Below are 18,475 nucleotides of genomic sequence, written 5' to 3'. Positions count from 1 at the left end.
CCAAGTGGAAAGAGCATCTGAGCTACTCCAGGTGGAGGCTGGAGAGAGGAACAGGAGACAGGAAGAGCCTGGCCATCCCTGCCACCCAAACCTCTGGCTCAGGCCCCCTTTTCTCTTGCAGATTGTGATTGTACAGTTTGGCGGGAAGCCCTTCAGCTGTGCACCCTTGACCATCGAACAGTGGCTCTGGTGCCTATTCATTGGTATCGGGGAGCTCGTCTGGGGACAGGTAAAAACCTCGCCTCTTCAGGGTTCTGGGTCCAACTCTGCCACTGCCCACCTCCAGCCTTGGTTTAGCATAGGTGGCCACGTCATTGAGTAGAGTGGGGAGAGCATATTGATAGGGCTTTTAAGCTATTTGTTGTGTAAGTCGTTGTTGGGGGGGTGCGCCTTTGGCCCTTGGGGACAGCAGAAGGTTTGATGCATCTAATACTAAATTGGTTATATATCATCCGAAGAATAATAGGATTAGAAACGATGTGTTTTATTATGTCTTTATATTAATGCTATTAATGGTGTGTTACCATAGAACATTCATGGTGTATACTAATATTTTATGCATTGACCTTGGGCAAATCACTTAACCTTTGTTTGCCTCAGTTTCCTCATTTGTAAAATGGAGATAATAACAGCACCTACCTCCCCAGGCTGTTGTGAGAATCAAATGAGATAATCATTGTAAAAAGCACTTAGCACAGTGCCTGACCCATAGTAGGCACTTAATTAAGTAATTCAGTAGGCTAGCTACTATTGTTAGCTATTACCATGTAATGTTTTATTGGCCCAAACCTACAATTTCATTGATGTAGGGAACTGCCAATGAGAAATGTTCTCTTTTAATGAAGATTGGTATCTTATAACCTTGGAGAGTTCCTTAGAATAGTGAGAGGTTAGATGACTTGCCCAGGGTCACATAGACAGTATGTTTCAAAGGCAGGACTTGAACCCAGGTTTCCTATCTTTAAGGCTACCTCTCTGTATACTATACTATATAATATTATCTGATAATGGTCAGGGATGTGCTGGTGAATATTTAACAACCAGCTCTTTGGGGGGGATCTGTACACTATACATTTTTATGTTTAATCTACATGATTAAGACGTTCACCATCATTTTCTTAAGTCTAGATGATTGACAAAACAATAAATCGGCACTTGATTTGTAACATTTATCAATTTCCAATGTGTAAATGCTCACATTGAAAATTTAACAATAGACTCAAACCTGTCGAAGCCGACTCCAGCACACCCCTGAAACAGAATGTGGGATCATAGATTTAGACTTGGAAGGGACCTTAAAGTTCATGTGGTCCATCCATTAATTCATCAGTCAATCCATCCATCCATCCATCTATCCATCCATCCATCCCCCTTGTATTTTATTAAGTAACTACTGTGTGTTGAGTGCTTATTACCTCATATGATCCTCACCATAGCCCTGGGAGGGAGGTTTTGTTATTATCACCATTTTACAGATGAGAAAACTGAAGCAAACAGAGGTGAAGTGACTTGCCCAGGGTCACACAGCTAGTAAGTATCTGAATCCAGATTTGAACTCAGGTCTTCCTGACTCCAAGTCCTGGACTCTATTTATGCCACATAGCTGTCTCTATAAGTAGCAGAGTGTCAAAAAAGAGGGCTGATGGTACCAATCCAGGGAGGTCAGATAAGGAAGAAAGGAAAGAGGGGGGAGGACAAGTTCAGGAGGTCAAGTAAGAGAGATCAAGACCCCAGGCTAGGAAGTGGGAACAAAGAGTCTGGGTAACCAGGAAGCTGAGTGCTGACTGAGCCACCAGGAACAAAATTGCAGCTTACCACTGAGCTAAATACCTAGACTAGGCCCAGAGTGTGGGCAGTCCCTAGTCTGTGGGCAGAAGCAAATAAAAGGACCTGGCTGTAATGGGAAATAAGACAGCAGCCACATAAGAGCATGTAAGGTGAGTGCTGATCCATACACACACACACACACACACACACACACACACACACACACACACTCTCTCACCCCTGCTGGATGTGTGCTAGTATCCAGTGGGGAAGGCAGTGGGACTTCTGCTAGAGCCCAAGGCCTTGTATTAAGTTGGGCCTCCAGGACATTCTCATATACATCCCTTCATTGACCACCATCTCTGTTTGCCTTCTGGGGGCTTTTGACTCTGCTTAGGTCATTGCCACCATTCCTACCAGCCAACTGAAGTTCCTGAAAGAGGCAGGGCACGGGCCAGGAAAGGATGAGATCACTGATGAGGAAATGGCAGAAGATGAGGAAGAGATTGACCATGCCGAGAGGGAACTCCGCCGTGGCCAGATCCTCTGGTTCCGAGGCCTTAACAGGATCCAGACTCAGGTATACCACTTGGGAGAAGTGGGAAGAGGAGCGACAGTGAGTTGCTTTGGAAAAAAGACCCGTTCACCACTCAGGTCCTTTCAAGGAAATACCATCCAGTTGTGCATGTCTTTGGAGGGGTGTGCCCAGTTGTTTACCAGATGATTTTACTTTAGTTAACATTGGTTGCTTTTCTGCCTAGAGAGACTGGAAAGAAGCAGAGGATGGGAGAGCTGGGCTTAGACCACTGAGGGATGTCCTTATCTTCCATTCCAATCAGTTTCACAAAGCAGCTTGCTTCACCAAAAAAAAATAGACACTCAGGAAAGTTACCTATGCAAATTATTTTAAAAACAATGTGACAACACAAACGGTTATCCAGACCAAATATGTTTGGCCTATTTTGGGCCATCTCTTCTTCCATTCTAAATGTAAGCCGGTCTCCTCACTCCCAGCTCTGAGCCCAGGTTGATTTTCTCCATGGGAATTCTTCTCCCAGATGGTGCAGCGTATGACTCAAGGTGTGTTGGTGGTGGTAGAGGGGTTGAAGTGTATAGGGAGGGGTTATGTGTGGGATTTTAATTAGCCTTCCTTCAAAGCATGAGGGAAGTTGACCCAAATGGATGAAACAGATCAACTCCCATTCTGGTTTCCATAACTGCCCATGCCGAAGTCTGGGTGAGGATAATCGGTGATCTATTTAAATATGGGAAACATATTTAACAGAGTACAAGGTCTACTCAAGCAAGAGTCATTTGAGTCCTCCCTTTTCTCCCTAACCTTCTAAGAACAAGTCTAGTTGAACACAAGACAAAATGCAACTGAGTAGCCAAATTCTGGGGCTTTGTACACCGCTATTTCCAAATCGAATTCTCCCCAGCCCAGTCATCCAGAACACAAGCTGTTTGTGCTGTAGCATTCCAAATTACTAGCATTCACAAGAAGTCTTTTTTTATTGTTGTACATATAGGACGGTCTAACCAAAGCAGGAGGGAGAAAGCAAAGACCAACCACCAGCTCACGGAAACTATCTTGGAATTGAATTTCCCTTTCCCAGACCTTCCTTAATAAGAAAATCCCCTCTTTTCAAAAGACCTGTCCAAAAAGAGTCTCTTCATGTAGCCTTAAAAGACACCACAAGGGGGGGCAGCTAGGTGGCGCAGTGGATAGAGCACTGGCCCTGGATTCAGGAGAACCTGAGTTCAAATCCGGCCTCAGACACTTAACACTTACTAGCTGTGTGACCCTGGGCAAGTCACTTAACCCCAATTGCCTCACCAAAAAAAAAAAAAGACACCACAAGGGAGGAAAAGGATGGGGAGATGCTTATTGACACCTTGAATCCTTCTGGTAAAATGACGTGGGCTCCTCCTACCCAAGTGCCTTTCTAATTGCCATATTTAAGTGGTAGCCATTGGGTTTCCCAGCTATGTGGGGAGGGGGGTGGAGTTGGGGAAAGGGTGCCTTCACCAAGCATAACTTCAACATTGTTCTTTCATTTAGACTAAATCTCCATTTAGTTCAATTACCTGAGGTTGGCAGCTGGTTGAATCCAAGGCCTAAAAGCCTCATTTCTCACAACTTGGCCCTGAACACCCTCACTTCTGTGCCATACTGGCGAATGTACCAGTTTCTTCCTTGTAATTTTGTCTCCCGCGCTGTGCCCTGAACCCAACACTGCCTTTCGAAGTGACCCTGCTAAATGAGCCCGGTCTTTTTCAGCTCAGGACACCCAATAAACTCCATGTCTGGTTTGAATAAATAGAACTATATGTTCAACTAATAGGGCAAGGTGGATGTGAGTCTATTGATTCCAAAGAGAGTATATCCTGGGGGGAAAAAAAAAAAACAAAAAACAAAAAACAGGGCTAATGCAATGGCTCGCCTTATGTCCATGATATGGTTCTTTAAAAAGAAAGAAGGAAAAAAAAAGAAAAGAAAATGTAGATGCTACTGGGCAGACTTCTCCTCACTGACTCTCCCTGTTCCCGGGCCTCTCTCACTAACCTGACCTGAATGCACAAAGCCTCCTTTATTTGAACACATGTAGTTGGCTGATGTGGTTGTAGGTGCCAAATCAGCCCCATAGACATGAGAATTCGTAAATGCTCTCCACCCCAACTAGAATAACAGAACGCAATGGGACACACACAACATTGTTGGATTTTGCCTAGCAGCCTCAGAAGGCAGCCCTGCCCGGTGCTTTGCCTCCTGGCCTCCTGCCGACAACATTTGGGTCTTGCTTCCAAAAAGGCCTAGTCAATTCCTGAGACCCACCCAAGTCTTTGCTGCCCAAGTAGCCCCTTCATCATTTGGGGCAAAGATTGGGTACACTCCTTTCCCTCACCTAAAGTCAGGATACGTGGCTGGTAAAGAAAGCAAGGGCTCAGCAAACATTTATTTCCTTTAGCTTCTGGATTTTAAACTCATGTAAGGTTAGACTCAAAGGAAAAGAGACTAATAGTCTCCTTGTTAACAGCCAAGAGTGTATCCTTCCCCTCCCAGTGAGCATTGTTCTCCTCTTGGGAGGCTGCCCCAGCCTGGGGGGGCGGGGGGATGGGGGGGAGGCTTTCTCTTTGGCAATGGCCTTGGAGAAACTCAGATCTCATTCCTTTATGGTCACACCACGTTTATGACCCCAGACAGTATTTCCTGACTGGCCTGGACCTCCCCCCTCCACCTCCTTCCACAATCAATGACTTTGGGATGCATCCAGAATTCCGAGCACCCTCAGAGGACCCAGATCTGTCCTTGTGAAGGACATACAAAGAATATAGAATAGGCCATTCCCGGAGAAGAGCCCTCAAAGTACTGTGGGAAGCAGGGTGGGGGAGGACTCTGAAAAGGAACACCATCCACTTGGATGTGAACATTTGAGTCTATCTGTTTCATAATTCGTATAATTGGTCTCATTGCCTCAGAGTCACACCACCTAGGCTTGATTTGGCAAGAAATAAAAATCTCCAACCAACCCCAAAAGAAGAACGGGTTCTACCAGCAGCAAATGAAGCTAGGACCAAAGTGATCAGCCAAAATCACTCATTTCCCTCACTACCTTGTGCCCATGCCCCCACAGACAGCTAAAAAAAAAATTCAAAAAACACACACACAGAGCCTCAACTCATAAGAAATCTAAAAACAGACTCAACCTTGTGCACAAAATCCACATTGTTGCTCTGAGCCTTGGGGGGAGGGGAAATGCAGATGTCATGTCCCCTCCTCCCCCCCCTTGCTGCCGTGGAGCAAGGACTCTCCCCAGTGCCAGCAAGCCCACAGGCTTGGTGGGAATCTTGTATTGCCGTAGTTTGGGAAATCTAGCCTTCTTAGTTAAGCGAATTCTCCTTTTGATATTTCCTAGGGAATATTTTCCTGGCTGATAAAATAAGATACTCAGAAATCTGATCATTTGGACAGAGTAATAAAAGTGAGTAATTAATAGAGTAAGAACTTGCTCATTTAGGGTACTCAAGGCAGACCTGAAAGTATAAATGAGAACATGGTTTTGAAGTAATGCAGTATTATTCCTTTCATAGAGCACATAGAACGATTAGAAATAGGTTAACTAACTATTACCTAGTAGAGGTATTTAGGAAGTCTGCTTTAATGGCTAGAGAAGTGGTTTGTAAATGTGTGTGTTGTATATCCGACTAGGTCCAGATTAGTGCAAATAACGAATCCCCTGAAGTAGTCGCATTAAGTCTACTTCTCGCTGCACATTCCCAATTGGCTAGAGCCAATGACCGTGCTTTGCATAATTATAACTTCAAATAGTGCAAATTCCGATTCACAAGACCACTTCAGGGAGTTCATTAGTCGCAGTAACTGGGACCTGGCTGAATGGTATCTTTTAAATGCCTGAAAATCTGTTGTTCTCTTTTAGTTTCAGTCAGCCCCCTACCGTGCCCTTCCCCCCCATACACTCACAGTCTTGTTCGAATTAGTCACTTCTTCAACAAGCCCTATCCAAATTGATGATATTTTCCTAATCGAGTCCCCTCTCTCCTTTCCTAACCCCATTCCCTCCTTCACGGTCTCTAGGGAGGGTAGTACAAGCCAAACTTTATCTCATTTTCTCTCCCACAGATGGAGGTAGTGAGTACTTTCAAGAGAAGCGGTTCATTTCAGGGTGCCGTGCGCCGACGCTCTTCGGTCCTCAGCCAACTCCATGACGTAACCAATATTTCTACCCCTACTCACGTAATTCTCTCTGCTGCCAATCCCACCAGCGCTGCTGGGAGTGAGTCTTGATTTCCCTTTTCTGATCATCTTTAAGCAAAAAAAAAAAATACAAATATATATATATATATATATATATATATATATATATATATATATATATATACATATATCACCCTCTCAAAAAAAAAAACCCAACCCTTCCCACAACTCTTTCTTCTCTTTTTTCCAGTCTTGCATTCTCTGCTCAACGTGGCTTTTAAGTTCTTCTTTTATTGCTCTGTCTAGTCCTTTTTCAGTCAAGATGGTGTATACGTTCTAAAGAAAGCCATGTTCTCTTATAATATTTCTCTACATCTGTGGTCCTGCTAGACCTGTTCTTTTAGCTGTAGTTTATTTTTTCTTTTGTTTTAGTTTAGTATTCTTTTGCCTTTGATTTCCATTTTCCTTCCTTTCTATCTGCCAATGGTTTTTGGTGAGTTTTGGGCTACTTCTGGTGTTGTAAGCTGTCTTTTGGTGTATCACGTGAGGGGCTGGGAGCTCGGGTGCTCTATTTAGAAGGATGAGGGGGCACTGCAAAATCAGGAGTGTTTTGACAAAGAAAGCTTCCTTTTCTGTATCATTTATGATGGAAGAATCCACTATCTGGGGGTGGGGCTCAAAATCAGTAGCATCCAGCCCTTTCTTGGAATTGATTTCAAGGGGACAGAAGCCAGCGGGCATTGCTGCTGCCTCCACAGAGATCATGGGCTGGGAGCAGTGTTACCTACCACCAGGCTGCCGCTACTGCTTAGCAATGGGAGCACTGCTGCCTATTGCTGCCTCTTTCCATTCTGGAGGGAAAGGCTCTGTCTTCTGAGCTCATTCCTCTAAGCCCTCTGATTTTCCTGTTCTCTATAAATTCAATCTCGACCAAATTTTGTCCTGCTCTGAAGTTCTTTTATTCTCCAGTGCGCTGTGGGGCCAAACACCTTGGAACACTGGAACCATTGTTGGGGGGTGGGAGGCGGGAGGGGTATTACTCGGTTCTGCCATGGCTCCTCTCCGGGACATGGATTGTACCACATCTCTGTTGTTTAGTATGGCTTTCCTCAGCAGCCCACAGAGCTAGATGGCTAACTTCTGCCTTGGCCTATGCTCTTTCTCAGGGAAAATGCGCCATTATTCTTGACGAATGGCAAATCGGTTTTATTTTTTTCTTTTCCTTTTAGTTTAAAAATACCACAGGGCTTTTTTCGAAAGAGGTAAGACAATCCCACTACTGTGCCAATCAGTCCCCCCTCAAAACAGGCAAAGGAAAAAAAAAAACAACAACACAGTTGCTCGAAGCACCACCCCCACAGCTAGACACATACATCACTGTTCCCTTGTTAATGCTTCCTTTAAGACAGGCTGGTAAACTATTGACAGTGCTGCTGATTTCACTCACATGTTGGCCTGCTTTTCATAAAATGCCAAGAGCTAAGAGTAAACCTTCGAGTATAGGCCCAAAGGGTTTGCGGAAGTCTGTAAATACTGCCACTTTCTTTCCTTTCAGTGAGATGTAATCCCTTTGACCTGCAGTGAACAACATTTGATTATTTATACAGTCTGAAGGTCATTAACTGCATCTTTTTCTCCCCATCACAGAATCTTTGGTTTTCTTTTAGGAACTGGTGTGAGGCCACCCATGGGGTGAGGTCCATGGTCCCTGTTGGCTAAGTTGTCATTTCTGGCTTATTTTAAATAGAAGAACCCTGACACATAGGAATTGCCTGTCTCCCCGCCCCCACCCCCGTGCTTTGCCCAGTGTCATGACTTGCAGTTGGCTCTATTCTCTGAAGCTCCACTCAGACATTTTCTCCCACGAGCACCAACCTCCAACAGTGACTACCCACTGAGGAAGTCGTTTATTGGTCCACAAGCAACCACCGGTATCCCCAAACAAAATCGCCCCCGGGCTGCACCCAGCCAACAAAGCCACCCCATACTCAGAGTTCATCGGGAAGCTCATTGTCACAAAAACACCGGGCACATGGCTGGGTAGGGAAACAAGCCACAGCTACCATATAGGACACGAACAGTATAGTGCACCACCTGTATGGGGGACAGGGACTGAGGGCAGGGAGGGCACCATTGGGAAGCCTTTTCACCTTGACTCCATCTTTCTTGATATTGATACGTCCCTCCTGGTCCCCAACCAAGGAGTGCTACCAATATCAGTAGCCAGGCACTTCCCTTTGCACTGTCTCTCTGCGTTCCTAGTTTTCTCTGTTGGTCTCCGTGTTGTTTGAGGAGAGCATCAGCTCCCTTTCTCCTCCCCATGACTCCATTGCTGCCTTCTCCATAGCGCTCTGACTTGACATTCTCACTGGGTGCTGAGCCATCAAACGCCACTCCCTCTCCCTCCATCTCCCTGCTTCTCTCTCTCTCTCTCTCTTTCATGCCTCTTAGTTCCCAGATTCCTGCTTGTTCTCCTGCCTGTCCCTGGGCATCCTTTGTGTTCCTGGCACTTTCTCTTTCCCTGCAATGTGCCTGCCAGCCACTCTCTCCTTTCTGCTCCTGGGTGCCTCCCAGGAGCCAGCAGGTGGTAAGTACAGCAGGGGAATAGTTCCCGCTGTCACCTGAACAGTCTAGATGAAGGATTCACCAAACATCAGCTGGGTGAAAGCTTAGCTGCTTCTCACTCACTTTGTGGGGTAGGGGAAGAGAAGGGTTCTCCATCTCCTTTGAGTCACACCTACATTCCTCTCCAAGAGTTGGAGTGGAGAGGAAAAGAGGAAGTAGTTTCTAGTCCTACTTTACTCAACAAGGAATTCTGGCGCCTGAGATCAGTTTGGCTCTTTTATGATTGGAAAAGACCATCTGGAGGGAGTTGAGGGTGGAGCCAAGATGGCGGAGGAAAAGACCATCTGTTTGGGATGAGAACAATGCGCAGAACAGCACTGACTCTCCTACATGGCTCTTGTCCTGCTTGGGTGGGGGGGTGGTGCTAAGGCCCAAATCACACAGGAAATATCAGTCTTATTACTTCATGGTCACACCTCAAAAGGTATACAGGGAATGAGAACAGCTTTGTTACGGTTCGGAAGGGTGTGTGACCCAGTCGAGAAAATGGATCGGGCATCGTCTTCTTAGATTTGGGGAGGCATCCAGGTAGCAGATATTAAAACAGAAACAGGTGCCCCTCCTCAGAACGGGGCTTCTCTCCTGACATCAACAACACTGCTCACTCATTCACATGCTAACACATCTGAGCATCAAAATCTGTTCTAACGATCTGGTCAGTCCCAATGAGGATGAGTAACTGGGACCTGAAGCTCTTTGGGTGCGGGTTGAAATGGCTGAAAAATGACATTTTCTCATAACTCCGAGCTGTCCACAGGGCTACTGCCCAGACAATCCTAATAGTGCTTTGGGATCCAAGAAAAGAGAAGTCATGAGGACGGTATTGGGGAGCAGGGCGGGGAGGGATGTGAAGACCCCTGGCAAAATGTTGCTTAGAGAGCTGGAGTTCTAATTCACTGTTTATAGCCTTTTAAAGACTATACACACTCGAGACATCCCCCCGCCATACTCTTAAGAATACCAAGGATATCAACACATCCCGGCCCCATATGCCATTCCTCTACATCCTGAGTGCTTTTTGGTCAGACTGAGCCTGAAATGAATTCTTGACCCAAACAGTGACCTGGGACCACCCCGTGTCTTTCAATTCCAAATTCAATTGCACCCCCTCCCAAACTCATTTCTTCTAGTTCAACCTCAAGAAGGGCAATGGATGGACTCGGCTGCCTTCTGTTTGGAGTTGGATCTTCCTGGATTTTCCCCTGCTGTTTTCCCTTTTAGTTTGATCATCATTTGCTGTCATTAGCATTTGAATATTGTTTGCTGCTCGCTGCTGTGTTGCACACATCTGCTGCTCATCGGCACCTCTTCATTTGTTAGGTGCAACACTGGCAGCATGAGCGCTATGGCCAAAGAAAATCCTTCTGTTCCAATTCATTTTTATTTGGATGATTCTAGAATAAAAATGGTGACATCTAGCCCCCTCTTGGACGAGCAGTTATTGCTACTGCTACTTAAGGATCTACTTTCCCACTTAAAAGGAGTATGAAAAACCCAAGAATGGGACTTGGGATTTTTCCCTGGTAGTATAAACATTACCATCCTTACTCCAGTCGAGCCAATTCATTTGACAGAAATTTGTCCAATGTACTGGGAAACAACCCTGGTAGACTTCCAGACCTTGCAGACTATCCATGAACTCAAACTGCTCACCAATGCTTTATCCATCCACAACCCCAGCCCTTTCCACCCCCACCCTAGAAAAGTGGGGACTTGATGGGATATTTGCAAACAGTTCCTTATAGTTTAGATTCACTTGGAAGTAGCCTCCACAGAGAAAAACCAAGAACCTAGCTCTGGAGGTAGCCTCCTCCTCTCTCTGCCCCTACCTTTACACCCCCCACCTCTTCTCCTCTGCTCCCCCTCCCCTCCCCCCCTCCCCTTCCTCCTCCTCCTCCTCCTCCTCCTCCTCTCACCCAGTCTCTGGTGAAAGCTCATAGATCATAAAAACAAAGTAGCACAGAATGAATGAGGCCTGTCTATGCCAGTGGTAAGCCTAGGGTTCCTTTCATAGAGCCTACTTTAATTCAAAGACATACATTCACAAACTCTGCTTTCCTTGTTTGTTTATTTTCTTTTCTTTTACGTGTGTGGATGTGTGTGTGTGTGTGTGTGTGTGTCCATGTCCCCCACGTGCCTCATTAGCTTCCCCCAGGCCCCAGGCATGGATGGACGCACCAATGACTTGGCATGCAGTTCTCCCCGTAGAAACAAGGGGCCACTAGAGGCCTGTCCCCAGCCCTTCTTCCAGCAATAATGGGCCTTTATACTCGAATGTTTACTGTGGCAATAATGCATGAGTTTTGTACCCAATGCTTCCTCTGAGGGGGTTACAGACTGTGTCGGTCGGCCATGGACAGAGGCCTCCTCTATGTTGTCTTGTTTCTCTGTATCATGCCGGAAACAGAGTCACAGGCGGTTGGGGGGTTGGGTGGGTTTTTTTTTTCTTTTTTTCCTCCCTTTTCATTTGACTCCAGCAGCATGCGAACCCTCCATCCAGCTTTGCAAGGCCAGAACCTGGGCCTCAGTCGTCGGCCCACAGCTTTGCGTGCACACCACTCTCCATGAGCATGTGGAGACTTTTTCAATCAGTGGTGCAAGCAAACCTTTTTGTCGCATGTAACGTGCAATGCCTCGAAAACTGAGCCCAGGCTCATGCTGAAGGGAGATTTTTTTGTCCAGAAAAAAAAAGTCTCCAAATTTGTGTCTCTCCAAAGAAACAAAAATGTAAAAGATAATAACCCTAACTTGCGGACAGCACGTTAAAGCTTGCCAACCATTTTACACACTTCATAGCATAGATTTCAAGCTGGAAAGGATTTTCTGAGGCCAGCTAACCCAGCCTCCTCGTTTCACAGTGGAAACTGAGGCCACAAAGGGTAGTAAAACGCTGTGGCAGGATTTGTACCCAGGTTCTCTGGCTCCAGATCCAGCACCGTCTGCTCTACACCACTGCTTTGTTTGAACCTCACAATGACCTTGTGAGGCAGGTACTGGAGGTGCTTGGAGGAAAGAGTTTCTCAATTTTACATTTGGGGAAACTGAGGCTCTGAGAAATTAATTGATATGACTTGCCTGTGATTTCGTGACAAGTGTCAGAAGTGGGACTTGAACCAAGGCCTTCCTGATTCCACTGAGGCTCCATGTGGTCTCTCTAGACAGCTCTAAAATATCCAGAATCTACTCAATTGCCAGGAGATTTAGAGATTAAGGAGGCATTACACCTTGCATTGCTGGAAGGACTTGGGGTTTTCTCACTCCCGAAGAAATGTGGGATCTTTGCTCCTGGGGCAGCTGAACAATTATTGATGAGGGTGATGGTGGGGATGGTGACAACGACATCTAGCATTTATTAAGCACCTGTGTGGTAGCTACAATTATTATTTCCATTTTACATATTAAGGGATTGAGGCTTAGAGAGGATAAGTGACTTTCCCAGTGCCACAGCTAGTGTCCGAGGCAGGATCTAAACTCAGGTCCTCCTAACTCCAAGCCCAACACTCAATCCACATAAATTAGCAACCCTTACTCTAGTAAACCTACCTTTCCCTGGGAAGATTTGCTTCACGAGGGAGAGACTGGAACATCCCACTGGCTTTATTGGCATCCCTAGAAAGTATCTCTAAAGAACGTTTTTAGAAGTGCAGAGTCTCCCACGTATCTGGGCCCATACTAGACATTATAGGAGCAATACAAAAGAAGGACTGGTCAGCTCCTGCCCTTTAGTAGCCAACGACTAATTGGCTTGGGAGTCAACTCAACCTTTCCAAGTTCCATGAAGCTTAAACCTAGACTTGGACTCTGACAGCTGTGTTCTGGACCCTGTCTTGAGTAGTTATTTCAAAGTGTCCTGAGTCAAGCTGAAAAAGACCTTAGATCTCCTCTACTCATGCCCTGGGGACAGTAAGGGTTCAGCCTCTCCAGAGATGCCAGCACCTAGGTGCTTTTCCCCTTTCTTCCTAGGCTTTCACAGAATCAGCATCTTCCGCTCTCCTGCTACTGCTTTAAAAAAAAAAGTTAGACCCATTTTAAAGATGAGGGAAAACCCGGTGAGGTCACCACCCAGCAAGTTAATGGCAGAGCCAAGATATGAATTCTCCTGGTGGAACCCTTCCCCCTCCCTCACTCTGCCATGTCCAGAGGCCCTTCTCCAAAACAGCAACCACCTCTTGATGCTTAGTAACCTCATCGGAAAACAGACCCCCAAGTGATCTCTACCCACTTAACAGCCTATTATCCCAAGGCATATGGAAAGAGGCATTTCAGGGGTCAGTGACATCAGTATGTCAAGTGCAGAATTGGGGAGCAGATTAGAGCCCATCCAGCCAAGCTGCTCCATTCTTCTTCTAATCAGGAAGCTGAGGCTCCGAGACAGAATGTTCAAGATCACACACCAAGTTAGTGGCCAAGCTGAGCTGAGAATCCAGACTCCCAGACCAGGGCTCTTGCCAGGACACTACCCCCTTTCCCTACTTTCAGGCCCTCAAGGGTCATACAGCCCTGGGTAAATGGAACACAATGGACTCATCCTGGAGTCTACTCCCTGGAGTTTCCTTACTTCAAGGACACACATTCTAGTAACCCTTGAGAAAGTTTTTAAAAGGAAGTGTCATCAGTCGCATCAGGGTATTTCTATGCCAATTAACTCCCCTCTGCACAGGCTCATGGAAACACATCTGGTTTTCCAAGGCCACATCTTTATTGTATATTTGGAGGGCTTTCTTTGCAGTTCAAGGACCACCTCTGGATTTCACTGATTAACTTCTCGACTTCCAGCAACCGGCCCGTTCTTGACAGTGGTTAGGAAAAAAGGTCTTGTCTATTCTATTCCTTCCATTTCTGATGCCTGTGGCCACACAGATGCTTGAAGCATGAAGCCTTTCTTCACAGCCTGCAAATTCTAAGTTCTCCCTTGAGAAGTTACAATGGATCTTCCTGGTCATTCCATATGAAATCCCACTCATAATGGTAACTCAGAGTTACCCCTAGCACATAAATGGGCATCCCGGAAAGGGTCTGGACCCAAGTGGTTTGTGTAAACCATGAGTGGAGCTTGCAGGAAAACCCTGAAAGGAGGGAAAGGGGGGCAGAGATATTGCATATGGAAGAAGGATGGGTTTCTGAGGAGGCCACTAAAACTGGTGGGGCAGTAAGCAGCAGCAGAAGTATGGGCACCTGGGTTTGATCTCAGCTCCTAAGGCAGAACAAAATGAGAACGTGGCCTTCGCCTTTCTTGTTATTGTTTTTGTCTTTAATTTTACTCGGCTTATTACAGTCAAAGCGAAAGGAGGTTTCCTCCCCATTCTTTGCTTGTGTTCCCCCCCACCCCCCCACCCCCGCTTCCTCATCCTGTCTCCACTGCCATCCATATGTCCTGCCCCCAGTGAATGTATGCTCAGGAAGCGAAATGCTTCTCTCCAGACCAAAGCCCATCCCCTCCTCCTGGGACCTCCCTTCTGGTTGCTTGAGCTCACTAAACTCATCCATCAGGCGCCTATTTCCGTTGCAGAGTCTAACACCAGCATCCCCTCCACTTCCGTTCCTTTGGTTTCATTTGGTTTGGTTTGGGGATGTCCTTGTTGACCCTCCCCTGGCTTATAATGTTTTGTCTCCTATGTGTGCCACAGTCTGGATCAGTCCACGGTAATGCATTCTCCAACTTATAACTGTTCATGCACATTTATAAGGGACACACGAAATATCACCATGCACAGGTGGGATCAGAGATTCGGATGGGTGGGAGGGGTGGGGAAGGGGGAAGGAAAAGGAGGGAGGGGGACACTTTAGCCTCCGTTGTGTCTACTCGGAATTTTGAGATCTGTCCAAGTCAACTCAATGGATTCCTGAGGAGGAAAATGTGGGTTCCCCAGGCCCTTCTTTACTTTAAACCTTGAGATCAGATCCTTCTCTTAAAGGGCTTCCACACCCTTTGGGTTTGTGATTGTAACAGCTTCTCAGGCTTTGACCCAACTCTTCAGTGATCAGGCTGGTGGCAGTGCCAGGGAGGGCAGCAGGTATCCAAACCAAGTAGACTTCACTGATTTCACATGACTGGTTCCATTTTTTAAAAATACATGGTGTCACAGGGAGCATTTAACACCACAGGACCAATATTATAAATAGGTAATTGTTTAAACAAAGTCTTGATTTTTACCGTGGAGTGTGTTCAAAACATGGTTTTGATTGCAAAATGGCATTGTTTGAGGGTAACCTCCCAGGGGGGTGCCTCAATTTGGAACCTCAGATCCCAAATCCAGGAATCAGAAAGGTTGCAGATAGATGTCAGAGTAGTCCAAATCAGCACAAGGTCAGGATATTCAAACCTACCATTTCCCCTCCATGAGGCTGTAGTTTCTCAGATCGCCCTAAAGGTCCTTTGATAGTCACATGCAATATTCCAAGCCTGTGCTGCCCATTATTCCAGCCCCCAAGGGATGAACAGTTATAATGAAACAACTCCAACAAGTCATTGAGGTGGACAGACACAGTGGGTAGCAATTAGTGAACAATTTATGGTCTCCTCCTTATTTCCTCCCTTCTTCTCCCATTCCCAACTCTTGCCCTCCTGCCCCATCAATTCCCATTTTAGATCCGGGTGGTGAAAGCATTCCGTAGCTCCCTCTACGAAGGACTGGAGAAACCTGCATCCAAGACCTCCATCCATAACTTCACGACGACGCCTGAGTTTCTGATCAATGACTACATCCACAACATCCCTCTCATTGATGACACTGACGTGGAAGAGCTCGAGGAACGCCTCCGAGCCAGCCCCCAGCCCACCTCCAATCAAAACAACAATGCCATAGACAGTGGTATCTATTTGACCACAGACGTCAGCAAGCCAGCTACCTCTTCTAGTCCTGCAAGTCCACTCAACAGTGTGGAAACTTCACTCTAACCGGAACTTCTCTCTTTTCACAGACACACATACACACACACACAGGCACAAACATACACACACACACACACACACACACACACACACACACACACACACACACACTCAAATATGCCCACCTAAACAAGAGAGGGAAAGGACATTTCTTGCATATTATATGCAAGCAGTGGAACAAATTAAACAAATAAGGATTTGGCATGACAGACGTTTGTTCATCCAGACCACGAGGTCTAGCTTATTAAAGAACAAGTGAAAGAGTAGAATGCTAGAGATGGGGATGGGTGTTTTCCCTACTTGTTTTCTTCTTTTTGATCAATGATGAAAGAAATAACCTCCACAATTCCATTATTTATTGGGGGCTTAGACTCTGAGATGGGGTGGGTTGGGTTTGGGGTTTTTTGTCGGGGAGGGGGGGTTTTGTACACCCGGTGGGGTGGGGAGAGTGGAAATGGATTTGTAAGTGAAAAAAAAAATGAGAGCAACTTCTATGGTCTGGGCTGCGCTCAAGAGCCTGGAAGGATGCTGTGTGTGTATGTATGTATGTATGAATATCTATATTCTTTATTTCTTCCTCTCTCTCTTCAGTCCAGCAACTGGCCCACCCACAGGAGCCACTTTCACACATATTTGCACCTTTTTCAGGCACTTTAATTCAGAAATGCCATCCTTTGTTGGAACAGGGATATTTTTCAGGGAGAGAATTCTGGGCTTTGTGTATTTGATTCCTTTCCCTCCTCCCTCATTTCTCCTTCCCCTATGCCTTCCTTCCTGCTGTGTTCCTGGGAATACTTTTGGTGAGATACCATATTCCTAAGGGGGGAAATGAAGGGAGCTAAAATAAAGTTTACACTTTGAGACATAGTGCAAGGTGGGGCGGGAGGGGGGGGTATATTTAAACGGGTTTCATGGTTTCAAAGGAATGTACCAAAGTGTCTAATTGGAAACATCCCATCCAACAGAGAGGAGCTGAACTGTAATTTCAGTTCTCCTTGCCTCGCTCTAGTCCTAAGAATGTTCCGATTTCTTTCTCCATAATCTCAATGTCAAGAAAATGGTCTCTGGTGAATCAAGTCGAAGTGACCAGTGCCCATTGAGGATCTATTCCAGGCTCTTCGATTTCTAACAGATACAAGCTAGCTCACAGCAGACTCCTGCTAGGGATCAATCCCTACTTGGAATCTCACCAAGAGGGATTTCTCTTGGGACAGAAAGAAAGGAGATCTGAAGTGGTTGCATCCAAACGGCATGCATGGGCCAACCATCACCCTGTACCCAGGAAAGACCAGAGAAAAGAAAATCCATTCCTGATCTGGTTCAAGATGCTGACAACACACCATTGCCACCAAATTCCGGCTCAACCAACTGAAATGAAGGTGCCGATTGTGAGAAAACAATGCCAAGGAGTAAAAGTAAAAGAGAGGACACCAATTTACGAAACCTAGAAGAAGCAAAAAGCCTGAGGACTAGGGGTATGAAGTCTCTAGTACTCTGGGGTTGCCCTCTTTACCCTGGGGGAAGCTTAAACGTGAGTACTGGCCAATCAATCAGCTTTTGAGAAAAAGCATTTTACCTCTGGTCGGTTGCCTGCCGCTAGATTCAAGGAGTATGCTGGCTTTGGTGTCAATGAAGCAGTTCTGGACACTTTCAAACACCATATGTCAAAAACCCTCTTCTGATCTCTTCTAGCTCAGAGAATATGCAAAGGAGAATGTCCAAACCCATTTACATTCAACTTTGTTTACTGTGGTTTTAAGGCAACATCAGGGGAGGCAAATGAAAAAAAAAAAGCCATCTGGAGGAATGGAATCTTGTTTTTGTTTAAATAAAACCTGTGGGCTCTTTCTCCTGAGGCTACAAATCAACTTTCTCTCCTGGGAAAGCCCTGTGATACACAGATCCCTTCTTTATGTGATGGCTGAAAAACACGTCTGTTTCAAACAGGCTGCCCCATCATTTCAAACTGTGGTCAGCCTCAATATTGCCTAGTAGTTCTATTACACAGCTATGCCTCCGCTTCCCCCCACCCGGTCTCTTTCTGTCTCTCTGTCTCTGTCTCCATCGCTCCCTCCCTTCCCCTCCCCTTCCTCTCTCCTTCCCTCCATTCTTCCCTCCCTCTATCTCTCTCTCTCTCCTTCCCTGTCCCCCCTTCTCCCCCCCCCCCGCTCTGGTCCTGGGCATAGGACTTAAATTGGACATTATCCTACATACTTTTCAGGGCACTTTAAGTATTCTTGCTTGCCAGTGCCCAGTGCTCAAATGAGCACCAGATAGTGTTGAAGTTCATTCCATGAGACCATCCAAGGCAAGGAAGGGGGTCATAGAGGAAGGCCTGCAACCTGCCACTGCTCCCACTTGGAAGAAAGTTGGAGATCCCAGACACAAATAAACCATGTGGTCATTCAAAGGGAAACATCTCCACCGACCAAAGACTCGCTAAACAATTCTCTATAGCATGAGTTCAACATGAT

The 18,475-nt window shown here is 46.0% G+C and overlaps 1 protein-coding gene across 9 annotated transcripts in view; it reads left to right on the top strand.

The window, feature by feature from the left end:
• Window positions 1-16,379, top strand: part of ATP2B3 (ATPase plasma membrane Ca2+ transporting 3) — a 100,934-nt gene extending 84,555 nt beyond the window's left edge. For 4 of the 9 annotated variants that reach the window (XM_043974045.1, XM_043974044.1, XM_043974043.1 and 1 more), the window contains 3 exons: window positions 122-229; window positions 2,165-2,347; window positions 15,699-16,379. In XM_043974045.1, the coding sequence (XP_043829980.1) occupies window positions 122-229; window positions 2,165-2,347; window positions 15,699-16,007 (600 nt within the window). In that variant the 3' untranslated portion in view covers window positions 16,008-16,379. Of the gene's footprint in view, window positions 1-121; window positions 230-2,164; window positions 2,348-5,684; window positions 5,751-6,409; window positions 6,564-15,698 lie in introns of those variants that run through there. The other 5 variants (XM_043974048.1, XM_043974047.1, XM_043974046.1 and 2 more) reach the window with 3 other exon arrangements.
• The last annotated feature ends 2,096 nt before the right edge of the window (window positions 16,380-18,475 follow it).

This window comes from Dromiciops gliroides, chromosome X (assembly GCF_019393635.1).
Source record: "Dromiciops gliroides isolate mDroGli1 chromosome X, mDroGli1.pri, whole genome shotgun sequence".
Taxonomy (NCBI): Eukaryota; Metazoa; Chordata; class Mammalia; order Microbiotheria; family Microbiotheriidae; genus Dromiciops; species Dromiciops gliroides.
This window is presented reverse-complemented; position numbering and strand designations above follow the sequence as displayed.